The sequence below is a fragment of the Antennarius striatus genome, chromosome 1 (genome assembly GCF_040054535.1).
Source record: "Antennarius striatus isolate MH-2024 chromosome 1, ASM4005453v1, whole genome shotgun sequence".
Taxonomy (NCBI): Eukaryota; Metazoa; Chordata; class Actinopteri; order Lophiiformes; family Antennariidae; genus Antennarius; species Antennarius striatus.
Genome location: NC_090776.1, coordinates 26,896,582 through 26,914,625, shown reverse-complemented (window position 1 = coordinate 26,914,625; position 18,044 = coordinate 26,896,582). Strand labels below are relative to the sequence as shown.

At 39.9% G+C, this 18,044-nt stretch overlaps 1 protein-coding gene across 1 annotated transcript; it reads left to right on the top strand.

Moving 5' to 3' along the window:
* Window positions 1-1,698: 1,698 nt before the first annotated feature.
* Window positions 1,699-17,457, top strand: irx3a (iroquois homeobox 3a). Its single transcript, XM_068316297.1, has 3 exons — window positions 1,699-2,147; window positions 2,777-3,827; window positions 17,017-17,457. Exons 1-3 carry the CDS (start codon window positions 1,929-1,931, stop codon window positions 17,094-17,096), a joined length of 1,350 nt encoding a protein of 449 aa, XP_068172398.1. The 5' UTR covers window positions 1,699-1,928; the 3' UTR covers window positions 17,097-17,457.
* Window positions 17,458-18,044: the final 587 nt, after the last annotated feature.

The following is an 18,044-nucleotide window of genomic DNA, read 5'->3' as shown; positions in this document are numbered from 1 at the left end:
CGTGTGAGTGTGTATGGACGCGCATTTCAGTGTGAGCGTCCTATTGACTGCTATGTAGTGATTACCATTCCGGTCGGATGGCACCAGAAAGCCGCTGTAATTAATAACCCCATAATCCGGGCTGGGGTGGATGTCGGCAAAGAACACACACAGATTCAGGACAGAGTTTTACACACACCAGGCGTAGCCTAATGGGTAGCTCTATAAGAAATTATAGCTGCTGTTATTCTCCTAGACAATGATAACTATCTGCGTTAAAAGAAGATTAAAGGTTTATACAAGTTCACAATTCTTGGAAACCCGGATTGCACTATGAAAACTAAACAAAGATTTATTGAAATTTCATCCCACTGTCAATAATACATTAAGACTTCATTCAAACAAAATGCGTGGAATAATAATCCAGGCAGCAGTTGTTTTGCATGCGATTAACAAAACAGATGCTGTGTTGAAATGCGATTAGAAACGTCTAATACACACTTTTGGGTATTGATTCGTGGAATTTCAATTCTGACTCACTTGTTTCTGTCTAATCCGTAATATTGACAAGAAACATTATCAAAACAGATTTTTGATAGACTTATTAAAATACACTTTGTGCAGATATATTATTTTATTATTTTTATATTAACCCCTATTTAAAATCGGTACATCTGTGGACTTTTCTGAAAGCATTATTATTATTATTATTATTATTATTATTATTATTATTATTATTATTATTATTGGAGTCAGCGCGTTGTTTCCTGCAACAAGCATCTTCTCATGTTTCATGTTTAGCCTTGTTGTTTCTCTGCACTTACTCTTCATTAACATCGTAACACGGTGATCATCAACTGTCTCCTTGTGTCAAGTGGAGACATGCAACCCATTTGATGTCTTAAATTAAAGAATGGGATGATTGTGATTGCCACGCAGAGCCGAACACCTCTGAACCGATGGAAGAAAATGCACTTTACACCCAGAGGTGTAGATTATAGTCATAACAAGCAATGAATACCGCCCATTAACACATTTTTAAAAATACAGATTTGTTAAACAGGGAAGTGTGTTGGATGCGAGAGATACTGATTTTTTTTAAAGTGTTAAATTAAGGAGTAATTTCAAATATACACAAAAAAAATTTTTTAAAAATGGCAAAATGCCTTCAAACTTTAACTTAACTTTCCGACATTATTTTTTATGTTCATTTCTTCTTTTTTGTTTTAACCGAGGTGTCTCCTTCTCTTTGAGTCCTCAAGTTTGTCTCAGTCGAGGGAAGTTTCATCTGTACTGAAAAGAAACTAGGAAAAAGTTAATCAGTCACTGACACCAAACGGCTTACAGTTGTGGCCAAATTTGAGCATTAAAGGAAAAAAAAAATATGGGAGAACAGACTCGAACAAATAAATTAAATAAATTGGGGAGGCATTAAATGAGATTTGAAATCTTATTCAAGTTGGAGCTCTCGACGTCAGTCCACTTATCAGTGAGAAAAGCAGAGAGAGAGAGGGAGAGAGGGAGAGAGAGAGACAGAGAGAGAGAGAGAGAGAGAGAGAGAGAGAGAGAGAGAGAGAGAGAGAGAGAGAGAGAGAGAGAGAGAGAGTTTGGTGTACACTGAACATGAGAGGGATGCGGTTTGAGAAATAGGAGGGGCTTCTAAACGACTAGAAATGTCAATCTGAGCAAGAGAGTCCCAATAATCTAAAGCAATCTGTAAGGACCTGACCTTAGTCCGTTCAGATCAATAGGGAAGCGAGGGTGAAAAGAAGAAGAGGAAGAAATAAGGGGCGCAACCGGATCGTTGACACTGGCTGTTACCGAGGAAATATAGACTTCCATTGCTTGCACCTTTTGTTGCTCACATGCTCACACTGTAAAAGTGGATATCGAGGCAAGTCATTTGCTTTGTGTGTTTGCAACAGACTTCTTCCCCTTTTCCTGCCACCATGTCCTTCCCTCAGCTTGGATATCAGTACATCCGACCGATATACCCGCCGGAGCGCCAGGGTATCGCTGGTAATGCCCGGTCCGGGACGGAGCTCAGTCCGTCCGGCGCACTCTCCAACGTCCTCTCCACTATGTACGGATCTCCTTTTGCTGCTGCAGCGCAAGGCTATGGAGCGTTTCTCCCCTACTCAAACGATATATCAATTTTCAATCAATTGGTGAGTGATTCTGCTCTTTCTTAACTCATCGACAATCTTGAAGTTGCGCTCAAAAAGAAAAGAAAAAAGAAACGCCTTAGTGAGCGCACTCTGCACTTGTTTAAGTCAAAACTTTCAGAGCGCTGCGGTGAACTTCGTTGTTGAATCCTTGGCGCGATTTAGTTAAAAATTGTTTTTAAAAAGTGACACATAAACAAGGTGTTGTTTAGCCTCGTTCTTAACACACACTTTACTGAAAATCGCAACTTAAAAAAAAATTTAAAAAAAAAGGTTTACCCGCTAATACAATCCACTACAAGAGTTTCACAACTAGATATGTGGAAAGGTATATTACATTTTGTATGCAATGTGTGTAGGTGCAAATGTGTTTCAGATAGTTTGGCCTATTTTTTTAAGGTCATTTGTGAATCTTGTGGGACGATAATAATAAACAAAGTTGTGACTAAAATTACATCGGAAGTTTTGGTTGTTGGGTTTTTTTTTTTAATTTTCGGTTATTTATTGCTATAAGTCTTTCTGTCATTGTGGAGTATATATAATTTACCATGAAGAATAATTACTGACTTTATGTTCCTTATTAGTACTTAAGTGTGACGAATCCATCTGACTCTGGTTATTTCTCCTTGCAGGGTGCTCAGTATGAACTGAAAGACAGTCCCGGTGTCCAGCACCCAGGGTTTGCCCACCATCACCCGGCTTTTTATCCGTATGGCCAATATCAATTCGGTGACCCGTCCAGACCCAAAAATGCCACGAGGGAGAGCACAAGCACCCTGAAGGCCTGGCTCAGCGAGCACCGTAAGAACCCCTACCCCACCAAGGGTGAGAAGATCATGCTGGCCATCATCACCAAAATGACACTCACTCAGGTGTCCACTTGGTTCGCCAACGCCAGGAGGAGGCTAAAGAAGGAGAACAAGATGACCTGGGCCCCCCGGAACCGCACCGACGAAGATGGAAATGTTTACTCCAGTGATCACGAAGGGGAGGAGGGGGACAAGAGGGAGGACGAGGAGGAAATTGACTTAGAGAACATCGACACGGAAAATATTGAGAACAAGGACGACTTGGACGACCAGGAGGACCTGCATTCAGATATTAAACTAGACGGGAGGAGTGACTCTGAGATTTCTGACGGCTATGAGGATTTACAAGGGCCCGACCAGAGGTTTCTAAAGGTTGTGGGCAAAGAGGGCAAAGACTTGGACAGAGGGGCGGAACACTTTCACAGTCACCACCACCACCACCACCACCATCACCACGCTTCTTTGGACACCAAATCGTCCCAAGCGAACGGAGAACAGCTCAAACTGAACCCGGTGTCCATTAGCTCACCGCCGTCAGAAAACAACGCAGCCCCAGCCCAAAAGCCAAAGATCTGGTCTTTGGCAGAGACTGCCACGGCCCCTGACAATCCGCGTAAATCTCCCCAAATGAACTGCAGCAACTCCGCAGGGCCCGCCGCTCAGACCATAATCGCTTCTCACAGACTCATCTCGTCTTGTCCCGTTGGTAAAATCCAGAACTGGACGAACCGAGCCTTCTCGGCGCACCAGCTGGCTTTACTGAACTCAAATCATTATCTGGGACTGGCGAACCAAGCCACTGCCACCAGTCTGGCCCTTTATAGCAGCAGGCAAACGGAGGACAAAAGTCATAGTTCAGAGACGCCAGTTACAGGTACATGTCCCCGACACTGAGACTCACAATTATAAATAAATAGTCCATTGTCTGTCAGTCATTCTATTCATTTAGACTTCCTTTTGCCATCTTTGCCTGTTTGTGGATTTTTTTTTTTCCTCGAGGCCACACAGATGAACAGTGTTATAATGTTAAAGCTTGCAGAATACAGTGTGTGTGTGCGTGTGTGTGACGTTTGCCTGTGTTTACCTGGTGTGAAAATTGTCAGAGGATGAAAATCTCATTCGAAAGCATTTAACAAAAAAAAAAATGTAAATGTCGACAAGGGTGGAAATTCTTAATTCGGCGCCCCTCGCTTCTTTTATTTGTTATCGTTGTCCACATCATATAAAGACCCATGTGCTTGTATTCATTGGTTTACATAAAATCCCTCAACCCCATTAAATCAGCTACTCTTTAATATTACATTCATGGAGAGCCAGGATTCGCTCTGAACAGGCAGTTCAATGCATTTTGATTTTAATTGCCACAATTCCAGAGAAAAGTAGTGCCTTGGATGCAGAGAAGTTGTTAGAGCAGTTTTCCACACAGTTCAAAGCAAGTGCATGCTGTCAGTTAATGACATCTGGGGATTTTTTTTTTTTTTTGATAACATATCACATTTTCTTTTTTTAAACGCCATATTTGCCCAAATTAGATTATATTGTAGGATTTGTTTTATCCCTGTGTGTGTTATTTCGTCAAGGCCTGTGTTGTTTGGTCATGCAAATGAGTTCAATGCAAATTCACCACAGGCTCGATTTTGAAAGGCAATTGTCACTTTTATTTCACTTTGTGTTTTAGCGCTTCATGAGGCTTTATTTTCACTGCAGTCTTTTTCTTTGACACCTCTGCGTTTTAGGCCTCAAAACCAACTAAAATCTGTGGTGGTTTCTTTCAGCTCTTTCCTCTCCTTTTCCCCTTTTTATTTGCTTTTTTATTTTCGCATAATTTTATGGAATGTAAAATAAAATTTATACATCTCTGTACTTACATTGTAAGCATGTCCTGTGTAAAACTACTAATGTAATAATGTATGAACCTGTAGTCTGAGCTTTCTTTCCTTTTCTTTTCTTTTTGTAAGTTCTGAGAGGATTTGATGTTGAAATGTTTTGTATATAAAGTCAAGAATATGTACATACTTGTGAACCAAAATTGTACAAGAAAGTCTATATTTTGGCTAATAAATGAACTGCTGCAACTTTAAGAAACTGTTGGTTTTTGGATGAGGTATTTTGACAGCTGCTTTTGATGGTGGCTGTTGTTGTGCATTGCAGGTTGAAAAGTAGTTTTTGTGTGTGCGTGTTGGTGGACAGCCTGAGGCGCAGACTTCATCCTCTGTGGAAGTGATAAGTAAATATTCGAGGGGGATTTATCACACTTTTGTAGTGGAGGGACTAAAAGCTAATTAGCCAGCACTGCGGCATACATTTGGATATTAATGTTATGGGATTATCCTTACAGGGCCGTAGCGGTCGCATTGAAATGAATAATTCTTTCATTAATTTTCTTCTAAAATTGTATGGTCTTTAAAAAGACTGACGGTACTAAATGCTTATTAGATGATCGGTGGTACTTTGGTGGTTCAGTTGGTCTAAAAGATGGATTTTGGCTTTCAGTACAACTCCCACATCTCATCATGCTCAATTTGTAATGCTTTTGCTCTTCGCATATATCATACATTTCCATGCTAATGCTGATCTTTTGGTATAATTGTAATATATCGATGCTGTTTGACTAATAATAACGTCATTTATTTTGTTTGCCCGTGACGTTATCATTTGCATGCGGGAGTCCTTATCAGAGGAAGTTTATGTAAACTTAGTGTTGGAGCTCCCTCTACAGTCACATGGAGCCGGACATGTTCTGCTGCACACACACACACACACACACACACACACACACACACACACACACACACACACACACACACACACACACACACACACACACACACACACACACACACACACACACACACACACACACGCTGCTCATGTCAGCGGGATTGTTCTTAATTTATCCCTCAGATGTGAAATAAAATTCAAAAAAATTATAATTTTACTTCCTACCTCATGTCAAAATAGCGTTCATTTTTGTTGAGTTTTCCGTTTGTGTTGTGGATTTTGATGCTCAAACGCGGTTCATATTTCAAAATAAATCAAACTTGCTTTTCATGTTGAAGAAGGCAAGTTTAAATTATGTTTTCTATTTCATTAATTTGGACGGAAAAGCGTAGTAAAAACAAGAAATGTGCAAATATTTGAGCATTTTTTTCTATTTATTTCAAATTAACTAAAATAGCGCAATTAAGAAAAGCAATATTGTTGTAAAAAAATAAATGTAACTTTTTAACTGAACAATCCGGACAAAAAAATCTTTAATGGCTGCCGAGACTAATGTGAAGATTAAAAGACTTCTCTATTATTTTACAAAGCTCCTTGTGTCATTCCGTTTTTTAATCAAGGAAAATAAAATACAAATAAAACAGGAATGAAAAAGAAATTTCGATATAACTGTTATTTTAATTTTCTCCATAAAAATCAAAACCTTTATAAATGAAGCTCACGGGAAATACAGTAACTTAACTGCAAATTGATGTTTTTGTTTACCTTTATTGAGAGCAAAAAATTAAAAATCCATGTGCAAAACATTCCAAAATATTTTGGGAGAATGACATCGATTTCTTATTATAATCTGCTTTAACGTTTTCAACTTTATTATTAATTGATTTCAGATGTAATTAATTAATTTCATGGTTTAAATTTTAATGGCTTCATGATTGCTTTCATATTTCTAAAGCGCACAGACAGAGAGAGTCTGACGGTAAACTAAACCAACATGTGTTTTTAAATGTCTGCGGTTCAGGATACCAGAGCTGGATGAAAAGCGCCGTTTCGCCTGAGTCGTGTCCTCTCTGGCTTTAGGATGCTTTCTAAAAAACTTAATCACAGCCGAGTCTAAGACTCCGGAGCCTGTTGGAGCGCCTCTCTCCATGTGTCCTTCCTGTTTAATCAATTATCTTCCTTGAGAGCACCGTCTAACCGCGCAATGCATGGACGATGAAGTGGCATCAGCCAGCTGATTGATGTAATACATGTAGTCTCTTTCTTTCTTTCTTTCTTTCTTTCTTTCTTTCTTTTTTAATTTTTTTTTTTTTATTCGACACACTATCTTTGAATGACCAGCACTGAGCTGACATTAACAAATCATAATTACATAATGGACAGGAAAATGGGATGTCCTCATAGAACTTTACAAGGTAAAATAAATAAATAAATAAATAAAAAATCGAAGTGCAAAAATCATTATCTATTCATCTATTATTTAGAAAAATTCAAAAGGCATATGTTTGATACTACTTACATATAAATGAATGTGATAGGCCAATTGAAGGAGTAAACGAGGGCTGTATGTGAGTACCTTATAAATATCGAAGCTTGTTTCTTCCCCTTTAACAGGATGTTTGCTCCTGAGGGGCCAGAACAAGTCACCTCTTGATGTGAGGATTCAATTGAAATGCTGCATCTCAAGGGCCACTGATCATGTCTAGAACTCAGGGCCTCTCCTCTGAGGAGTGCATGAAATTAGGGATTAAAAAGCCTCCACAGAAACAAAGTAATCATACCTACTTATGTCGCCATACATGTCCAACCTGCTCTCGGTTACAAAGAGCAAATGGAATGCATTAGCTAACATTTTGCTCTGAGCTACGTGTTGCAATTTCTAGTGTGTCACTCATTTCTTAGTACATTAAGAGGATCTTCTCCTAGCTAATGAGCAATAATCAACATTGACTTGTCTGCTTTTTTCTAAAGTCCATGTTTTATTAAATGCTGAGTCTCCCGCCAAAGTACTGTAGAACTGAAATGTCAAAGAGCATGGGGAATCTCGTCGTTGCAACAGTAAAAGAAATAAAATATGAGTAGGAAATTTATAACAAGATTTATAGGTGCTAGAAAATAATCCAAGGGTGACCCACAACAGAAATATATGAGAATATCAAACATTTAATTTTAACTACAAATGAATGGCTAATTTTGCATAATTGGAAGTGCGGGAAAGCTTTTAATATAATCTGAATGAACCAATATCCTGTTTTAGCACACTGCTTATAGTGTCCTCAGTTATGTTGACTAGTGCTCCAAATTCCCCTCACTGTTCTGAGACAAGACTGAATCCAGTAACATTGGTGAAAAAATGTAATGTGCTATTAAGCAGCCATTGAGAAGGGGGAAAATCTGAGGAAGATGGAATCATTAAAAGGAAATCTAATCTGTCTTTCAAAGCACTCATTGATCCGGGAGAAGGTGTGCAGGACTATCGGGCTGCTGAAAGAATCTGACCAATGGAGCCATCAGAGGTTTGTGTGTGGATGGGGGGTTTGGAGTAAATAAACACTAAAGCAACCCATTGGAGAGGGCTAGAAGTGCCCTGTGAAAGAGGAGGCCGCTGCAAATAAAGGGGGTCAGTCTTGTGTTTTCACCTCATCCTCCCCTTCTGTCACTGAAGCCCCACCACCAGTGCCACCTCCTCCTACCCCAGGGCTGGATGGTTCTGACACACCCCCTGCCACCACCAAGACAGACAAATGTCATCTCCTTTGTGGACCTAGTCAGGCTTAGAAGCGGCCCAGTGTCTTTGTGCAGTGGACTAATCCTTTTACGAGCCACTGTCGGCCGCGCCCCCGCCTAGCTCTTGCCCAGGCCAAGAGAAGAACTGCCCATCTGCAGGGAATAGGGATATGCTCCCAGTAACACATGTCGCACACACAACATACCTTCATACACAGCCTTACAGGCCATAACACCTCGACGGCAGCTTGTTACGGTGGCCACACTCTGGAGCTAAGAGGAGTCACAGTGGAAGGCTCGATTTTACCCCTCTCCAAAGATATGCAACTTCTGTGTCTCCTGCATGTTTTATGGTACATTCATTATTGAGAATGCAAGTGAAAGTGCAGCAGCAACATGTTAAAGAATAGCCAGGGAGCAGCAAGAAAGGGTTGTGGCGTTTCCATGTGCTGAGCAAAGGACAAAAGGCCCAGAAGGAGTGACATTCTCTGGAGCCGAAGCGGGAGAGAGGGAGGGTACTGATTTCATGCCTTTTGTTGATGGAGGTTAGAGAGAGGAATTCTTTGACTGAATCCGAAAGGCAACAAGTGGGGAAGGGGGAGACAGGCCGACAGGCCAGAGGGAGAGGCGTTGGGGCTTTTGCCGTTCACTCAGCTGAAAGACTGTGCTTTTCTCAGCCCCTTTCAGATCCCTCAGACAGGCCCGAGTTACAGGGCAATTATGGAAATGCAGCTTTGAAGCAAAGCATAGCCTACTTTCAGCTCTTCCTCAGGACAAAGAAAAGGCAAGGAGGGCTTTTCATGCATGCGGCTCTATAAAACATGATTCAGACTTGGAATGTGCATGTTACTAACTTTTCTGATCCAACTCATAAGTATCATAGCTTGACTTGAAATTTGTGAATATGGTTTTAAAATTAGTGCAATATAGAATTCTGGGAGAATTCTTTTAAGGAAACATTTTCCATCTGTCTGGGGAAATGATTCATTTTCTGATCTTTTTGTGATGTCAATCTACATTAAAAGCATTTGCCCAAGAGACGAACATAGGGTTGGCTTCTTAAAAGACACCTAGCCTCATGGTTTATATGAACACTTGCAAGTTTTCACCAGCCTGATGTCACTTTACCGCACCCTCTCCACTCACACGTCACTAACTGAGGCTAAACTATCAGCTTTGCAGTTTCTCAGCTTTGTACATTAGTCAGCGGTGTAGCACAGAATTTCACCATCTCATGTGAACTAATAAGACACATTTTCTCCGGCCTTTGAGAGGATCGCAAGAGAGTGATGTCTCTACATCATCCGACACAGCAGAGGCCTTGTACAACAGTGCCTTTACACTTCGAGCATATCTGATAAATGCCAATACTCCGACTTTCACTCATCACTGTTAATGAGATAACATATTTTGGATGTTTCCAATATTTGTACAGACTTCATACATTATGAAGGCCCTTTTATTCATGGTGCCAGGCAGAGACGACAAGGGTAGCACAGATTGGGGGCGTATTCATTGCTCCCTGGGATTGGCTGACTGGTGAAGGGAACTTAATAAATTCTTCCTCCTTGGAACACTGTCAAACAAGTCCTTTCTTACATCGCCCATGAATAAATTACCAGTGAGCTTGATTGATTAGAGACCCTCATGAGAGAGTGAACCGATGAACCAACTCCTCTAGTGTGATTAATAGACTTTATTAAGAGAGTCTTCTCCTTTTTAATAATGGTAATGTAAAAGAAGGCATTGAGGGGGTGGATGGTGCACAGGAAGTCTAACGATGATCACTGGTGCTGTCCCTCTTTTTGATCCACGTCCCCTTTACTTGGAGTTCATTTTCACAACCTCCAGCTGACTATTTCCACCACCTCTCTGCACACAATGTATATGAGGTTCCTTTTATAAACTGTTTTCACTTTTGTGCCTGCATGCTGCCAATATGAAAGTCTTTATGAAGTCTCTCCTGGGTAATATGAGAAGCAAGATTGATTTGGATTCCTACTCATGGTTTAAAGTTAAATGAAATTGACTCAGTATCCATTAAGCATCTTTAATAGCCCTTAAATCAGAATGTAAGCGATGGCGGCATAACTTTTCACCGAATGCTTTCTATTATTTTAGAGCAATGCATTCGACAACATGTAACTTTCATTTTGAATGCACGTCTTTCTCTCTTTGTGTGCGTTTTATTTTACCTATTAGCTCGCCTGCCAATCATGTAAAAATCTAAGAATACTATGAATGTCAAACTCCTTGCTTTTTTTTTTGTTTGTTTGTTTTATTCAGTTTTAGGATAAACTTTTCTCTGTTTTGTGATCAATTTAAATTATTTTAGATATACAATGTTTAATACACATGCAAGTCAAATTGTATCTTATGTGTGTTTGGTTGAGTCGAAGCTTCCATGTGGTAGGAATGTGTGTCCAAACACCTCGCTGGCTAATCATTGTTCTTGAAAACTAGAGTGGTGTTAGGTGGGGCGTAAACCATGTACAGGAAATTGTTGAGACACCCAGAGTTGAGGTTGCTTATCAGCACAACACAGGAACAACAGAGACTCGACTAGCACTGGACACAGCAGCTCCAACTTATCGTCATGCTGTATTTTGCAATCCTCCACCACAAGTGATTTATTCAAACACGGATACCACAGATAGCGCTATTATGTCCCAGCGCATTACTGCATGACCCAGACAGGTCCTGTTTGCTGTGCTGCTACAAACCAGACATACACAAGTAGCCACAATGACATCACCAGACAAGCAAGGGTTGTTCATTTCTCCTGTAAACCTGAAAGTTAGGATCGAAAACAGCAGGTGAGAGGGCTTCACTGTGTAACGATGATGCTTATTGGTGTTGTAAACCCTATGATTCTTTTATGCTTACCCAACAGTCTCCACAGTCCTCCATGTCCAATAGTCTAGAGCGATATGTCTGCAATCCAATGTAATATCTGTCACTTGTAATGAATTCTGACAAACAGATCAACATTTGTATTCTAATTTTGATCCAACCAAATTAGCCCGACTGAGAGGACATATGCTACATGCAAAAGCAGGTGATAAAGAGAAAGGAGAGAACTGATTCTTTTCTGCTTTTCTTTGTGATCTTTCTTGTCCTTCTTTGAATTTGACCCGTCCCAGAGGAACACAGACAGTAATTTGGGCTTCAATATTTTGCTCAAGGAAACTTTTAAATGTAAATATCGTATTGGGGATGCAGCCGCCCAAATTTAACTTTAGTTAATGGCTTCTCTTACCACTTAAACTACATCTGCCCCTCACAGCCTGATAATGGTTTTACCATGCAAATGAGATATGGTGAGGGCTGTAATACCAGTTTGTGTGTGTGTGCATGTGTGTTCATTCATGCATGCATCTGTTTTGTTGGTGTTTAATAGAGAATGAAAAGGAGGGCAATAGAGTGATTCAGCTGTGGCATGAGGATAGATTTGTGCCTTGTCTATAACAAGGACGCTAAATGCATGTTGAAGTAAGATTGTTAAGCCAAATTCTGCTCTCAGAATTCTTTCATCTCTTCCTGGGAAATCTTCTCCATCTTGTCCAGACAAGTTGTCTTAAGACCACACAAAGAAACAAATTAAAAATGACAGTTTTGTCACAATCAGCTTCCTAAATTGCTGAGTAGAATAAATACACAAAGGTGTTATCTCATGTACTTAAACCCGGTTGATTATGAAGTCAAAGTCACACCTTTACAATTTTGATTTCACATACAATATAATCGGACAGCGAAACAACATTATGTGGTACCCACACAGTAAGCTGGCACTCTTAACTACACAGTAATTGCAGAAAGTTCTTATTTGGCTGTGGTAGAAGTTTTTACAAAGGAATAATTCTACGAGAAATATATTTAGTCAACAATTACAGCTGTAAGACCTCCAGCAATCTTGTCACCTTCCAGTAAGGACTTAATATAGAAAAGAATAAACAGAATAAACTATTCATCTGAGTCCTTTTTGGAGAGAAAGGGATGCAGGACAATGTGCTCTAAAGATTTTGTCCCTTTGTGGAAGTTGGGCACAGTAAAGTAGCACTTTCACAAATAGAGGGGTGGGCACTGTCAGAAGGGCTAATACAGCCCACCCCCTTCTGTTGTCATGCAAAGACAGTAGAACACCCCAGAACTGTACATCTATTCACACATCAACCTCAAACCTTCGCACCAGGGAAGCAAATGTCACTGCCACATCTAGTTTCTAGATGTGGCAGTGACATTGGTTTTCAGCCAATGTCCATGCTTGGTCTCACTGATAAAAACTGGTGCAAATCAACCTCTATGCCTCAGACCCAAAAATATACCCAGTTAGCCAATGATTTTCGGAGCAATGAGTGTGACCCTGGAGCTCCCGTGGGCCTCATCACTGAGAAGCACAGTCTTAATCTGCTAAGGACCATGAGAACAGGCATATCTAATGTCATTTTACAGGTAGATAGAGCAGGAGATTGGGGAGTAATTGGAAGTAATAACAGATAGCTCAGTCTCAATCCCACGGGACTTCTCTCTTCTTATGCACCCCCAAATTCTCAGAAGACTCTTCGGCATATTTCCTGTCACCCAAAAGAAATATACAGCAGATGACCTATGACCTTTATTCCCTTTCAATGAAGGTCACCTGTCGACTTTACATACACAGATGAGGCCCTTTTTTCCGGAAATGATAAGTCAAACAGCAAAGAAGAGATGGGGTCAGCAAGTTAAACCAACAGCTAGAATGACAGTTAATTGGCCGGAGGGTAGTGTAACTGTCATTCATTTCCCCTGGGCTGACTCGAGAAGACCCCCCCCCCCCCCAGCTGCCTCTGCTCACTCTCCAGAGACCTGCGCTTCGCATAAGAACACTTAGAAGCTGTCTCCCACAGGTTCAACCAGTGAACATTGGCGCAGGGGAAAACAAAATGATTATATTGGCTATGATTTGATTATTGCTTCATCATTATTGTTTATATTGCGGTAATACACAATAAAGACTATGACAAGTGAGGAGATGAAATGTCAAAGAGAATTACAGGCATATGCAGAAGCTGGCCGCAAATCAGCTGGCAAAGCTAAAAGGTCTTTCTTGCTAATTGCTCATATCCTACCAGAAGCGAGAGGCGTCCAGTCGCTGTGCAATGGACTGGCTGACTGAGAGCAGACAGATAACACTCTGTGTATGGATGATGTGACCCATGTCCTAATGACTTGTTTAGCTAGAACCAGTGACACTTAGAAAATTGCATGGGAGGTCTTGGGCCTTCTGTGCATGCGTGTGTGCTTAGACAATGTTTATGTAGAATGAGAAAAAAAATGATGGTTTTACAGAATCTGACAGCCTGATTTCGCAGGGCCGGGGTCTAGGGTGTGAATGGAGAGAGAGTGTGTGCATGTGGGAGATAATAGACCTTTCTCCACACCAGTCAGCATTCTGTTGGCACACAGCTGGCACACAGCTGGCCATCTACCCATACTGTCTCAACCTCTTTTCCTCTTCTTCTCCCTCCTACTCCAGCACAACAGAATGCCAAGCATGCAGGGTAAGGGAATATCAGGGAAGAGGCTACAGATAGAGAGAGAAAAAAAAACATTAATGTTAATGGGGGAGGAGGAAGGAGGAAGTTATGATGGGGCCCACCGTTCACAAGATCCATCTGCGGCTTGGGAGGAGGGGATCTGTCAGTGACAGACAGGTGTTCCTCAGTAGTTACATTAATCCCTGTCCAGCCTCTCTGCCATGAGGCCCATAGGGACCAACTCCATGCTTTCACTGCTCCCTCCAATTCAGCAGCTACTCCGTCTGTCCCTACTCAGTCACTTAACTGTCAAATATAATTGAGAACAGTATCTAGATCAATATTCTCAGGGAATATAAATATACTTTATCTTCAGAAGGTTTGGAAGGAGTGCTGTAATTGAATTGTAATATTTAGCTTATTTCACAATTATTAGAAAACATAGTTTAAAACATTGATATATGCCAAACAAAGAAAGTATGCAGAAGAATTCATATAGTGGCCAAAAGTGTTATATAACAAATTTGAAACTGTAACCCCAGATATGAGAGTTAACAGATCAGACCAGACCACCTAGAGGGTGATCACATCTTGAAATGTAATATATTAATGGATTATTTTCCATTGTCAAAGAAGTGTTTAATCACAGACGTACAAAGAGGACAAAATATTGAGATAATTAAGTTTTACAACATTTTTTCAAACATAAATTGTATTTGGTGTTAAACCACAGCAGGAAGTATATCCTCAAAGGAAGTCTTTTTTGATGAGCTATGCACTTCCGGTATGAAAGAGATTCCCCCTTGGTTCCAAGACATTGAAGGTGATGAGGACCTCAGTGTTAGCATGAATTCATTAAAGTTCCTAATGACAGAGGGATTTTGTTTGACGTGGTCAGGTGTACCAAGTTGAAGCAGTGAAAGGGTAGAGGTGGATTTTTGCAGATGAAATGACAAGAGAGCAAGTATATCTACAGTTTATAGCTTGCAAATGATTGGTTAACAGGAGGAAATGACAGATTACGATAGCCTTCCAGGACTACACTTCAATATGCTTCATACTGCAATCATTTTTTTGTCATGTTGCTGGACACATGACTTGTCAAATGAGAAAAAAAACAGCTAAATAAATAAGTAAGGGTTTACTTTTAAGTCTTAAGAATATTACCCTAACCCTAAACCTGACTCTAAGCCTAACTCTATACATCCAGTCCTTTCTAATGTAATTGAGGAAGGAAAAAGTTCCTTTCTTTATAAAAGGATTTGCAGAGTCTCCAGTCTGGTTACATCTGAAAATCAAATTAACTGACATCCAGATGGTCGAGACATTGAATTGGGGTTAACAGAGCTGGGCTGTCTGTATCATACTGTTTCCATTTACATGTGTGAAAATCCTCGGCAGGTTTCTTAGCGTGTAAAATATGAAATTAACACCATCTACAAGCCAACTGACATGCTCTCCCAACCGTCCGGTGTGACTGCTGACAATCTTGTTAAAAACAAAAATGTAGCAAAAACTGTTACTAACAGAGAGAAACCGGCAGCTTATGTTTACCTAAAGCCAGCAGCAGTTTGACATACCAGAGATGAGAGGTCACTAATTCCATTGTGTAACAAAAAGTTACATCTAATATTATAATTGATGAACGAGTACAACACTGCTCAATATTACATCTTACACTTACACTATTAAGCAATGGTGTAAATGGCAAGAAGAATGAACATGTTTCCTGATTTCACGTATCCCTGCAATTCAAATTGATCCTTTAACAAGTGAATTTATTTTTTGTGTTAATGAGAGTTTGAGTGCTTTCAATAAAATTCATGACATGTTCGTGTTAACTGTACTATACTATGTATGTATATTCCTTTATGCCTATTTTAATTGCACGTTAACAGAAAGGTTTTGCATGCATGTCCTATTTTTTGCTATCAGTAGCAAGGAAAAGACAGAGAATTTCAAATTGCATCTCTGCATTTGCATGCAAATGGAATGTTTTGCTGTTTTCGTTATTGTGCAAAATATATGAACCACATGATTATGAGAGTGCTTGTTGGGAGCAATGTAGATAAGCAATATGCACTGTTGAGGACAGCAAAGCACATCCAGATGACTGGGACACATCACTGTTACACAATATAACCCTGAGAGACACAGCAGCATGGTTTACACAGGGCTATAATCAAAACTGAGATGACTCCATGCAGAGCTACAAATTAAATAAAGCCAAAATCTGGATTCCATTATCATGTCTCCCAATGCCTACATTTTTGTAACATTTAAATGGCAAAATAAATATGAACGTTGCTGTATCAAACAAAGCACTAACCAGTATTTGTTTTGTGGGAACGCTCTGAAAAATGAAAAGCTAGCACAGTAAACACAGCCTTTTCTGCCCAAAATTTGTGAGTGGCACCAAATGTTTCTGGGTGCAGTAATTGCTGGCAGATTTGTAGATGTGTGTTTTAATAAAGCTCGACAGGCTGCTGATGGCATAACAAAAGTTGTTTCTGTCAAACAGACTCCAGAGATGGAAAACCAACTGAGATCAACGATTTGAGTGCGGTGAAGTGAATAAGCCTCAAGTTAATGCTAATAACCAGCAGCTACAGATGATTGACCACCCAACTGAGCAGACGTCCCAAAGTGGCGGCAATGATGTAATGATCAAGTATTAAAATTCTGAAAGAAAGAATTCTCTAATGAATAGAAATAAAAATTGCCCTTAAATTTATACGAGCAAATGTTCCTTGGTTTGTTTTGGTGTAGTTTTTTTTTTTTCTTTTCTTTTTTTTTACACTTTACGTTTCTTCATTACAAGTGAAATTGGAACGTTTCTTTTCCCTGAAATGGGCAAACATCACCGACACATGGTGTTAAAATTACAGATCATGGTACACTTCTGTTATCTGAACACAAATCTCACAAGCTGCCGGTCTCAAAGACACACATACACACATTCAACATTAGAGTTATCACTCCCTGTAATATGTAAGCACTTTTAGGGCTTGTGTCGTCCCACTTATTCCCCTTGCACTTCATTTACCCCGCGCTAACACAAACCTCTTCTTATGTGGCTTCCCCTTTCCCCCAGTGCAGGATCCACATCACTAAGACTGCAGCCGCCACTGAGGGCCTTTTTCCACTTCTCCAGCCACGTTCGGCCAAGATTTATTTGACTCTTCAACCAAAATGTAATTTTCACCATGTTGGTTTTTGAAAGTATGGAGAGCGAGGAAGGGGTTTTCGGCATATTGAGAACCATGTCTACTCAGCTGGGATAGTGGGACAACTCGCTCCAACACCAATACCCCAAACCTATGGAGACAGCCCAGTGATTTATTGGCCTCTTTTTATTGAGAGAGCGAGTGAGAGAATAAAATAGAAACATAAGTAAGAATAACAGGGTAATTGAGCCCATCTGTAATGTTGCACAGCACATAGGTAAAGCATGCAGAGGTATTTATATGGGTTTTGGTTTTATGGGAAATTAAAGAACTTTTGTTTTCTAACAGGATTTCCCCTCATTTATCAAAACATGCCATTAAAATTCATTTACAAGTTATTCACTAGGTTGTTTTCCTTCATTTAACTACTTCCAAGCAATTCATTATAAATTATGAGACAATGCAAGTTCATGATGGATTTCTGTGCAAAACTGTTTAACTGCCATACTACACTCACAATAAAAGTGTGATTCTTTGGTCTTGTCATAATATTATAGTTTACAAAATCTTTGGATTTATTTCTGCTTACGTATTAAATACAGTTTCAAATAAATGTTCCCTATGACAAACTTTCTTGCCTAACTGCCACATTCCCACACAGGATAATGGTTTCCATGAACAGGGTCATAGCAATATTTTGAACCCAGCTGTACAAAAGAACAGTCCTCACCATTGTAGGGTTAGTAAATGTACTTTTATAAAACCCAGGAAATTACATGTAACAGAAGTGATGTACCATTCTGTGGTTGCACTCGAGAGACATACAGACAACTCACAAAACTCACAGCCAGTGAATCACAGCATTTTAAGAAAGACAGGATAGACAAAGAGACAGAAAGATATAGAGTGAGAAATAAATGGAGCAACAGAGGGAATGACAACGAGATAAAGACAAAGTAG

Bases quoted from the DNA above. Each gene is read 5' to 3' on its own strand.
- irx3a (XM_068316297.1), top strand. From the start codon at position 1,929: ATGTCCTTCCCTCAGCTTGGATATCAGTACATCCGACCGATATACCCG. The intron at 2,148-2,776 runs GTGAGTGATTCT...TTCTCCTTGCAG, and splicing joins TATCAATTTTCAATCAATTG to GGTGCTCAGTATGAACTGAA. The intron at 3,828-17,016 runs GTACATGTCCCC...CCCCCAGTGCAG, and splicing joins TTCAGAGACGCCAGTTACAG to GATCCACATCACTAAGACTG.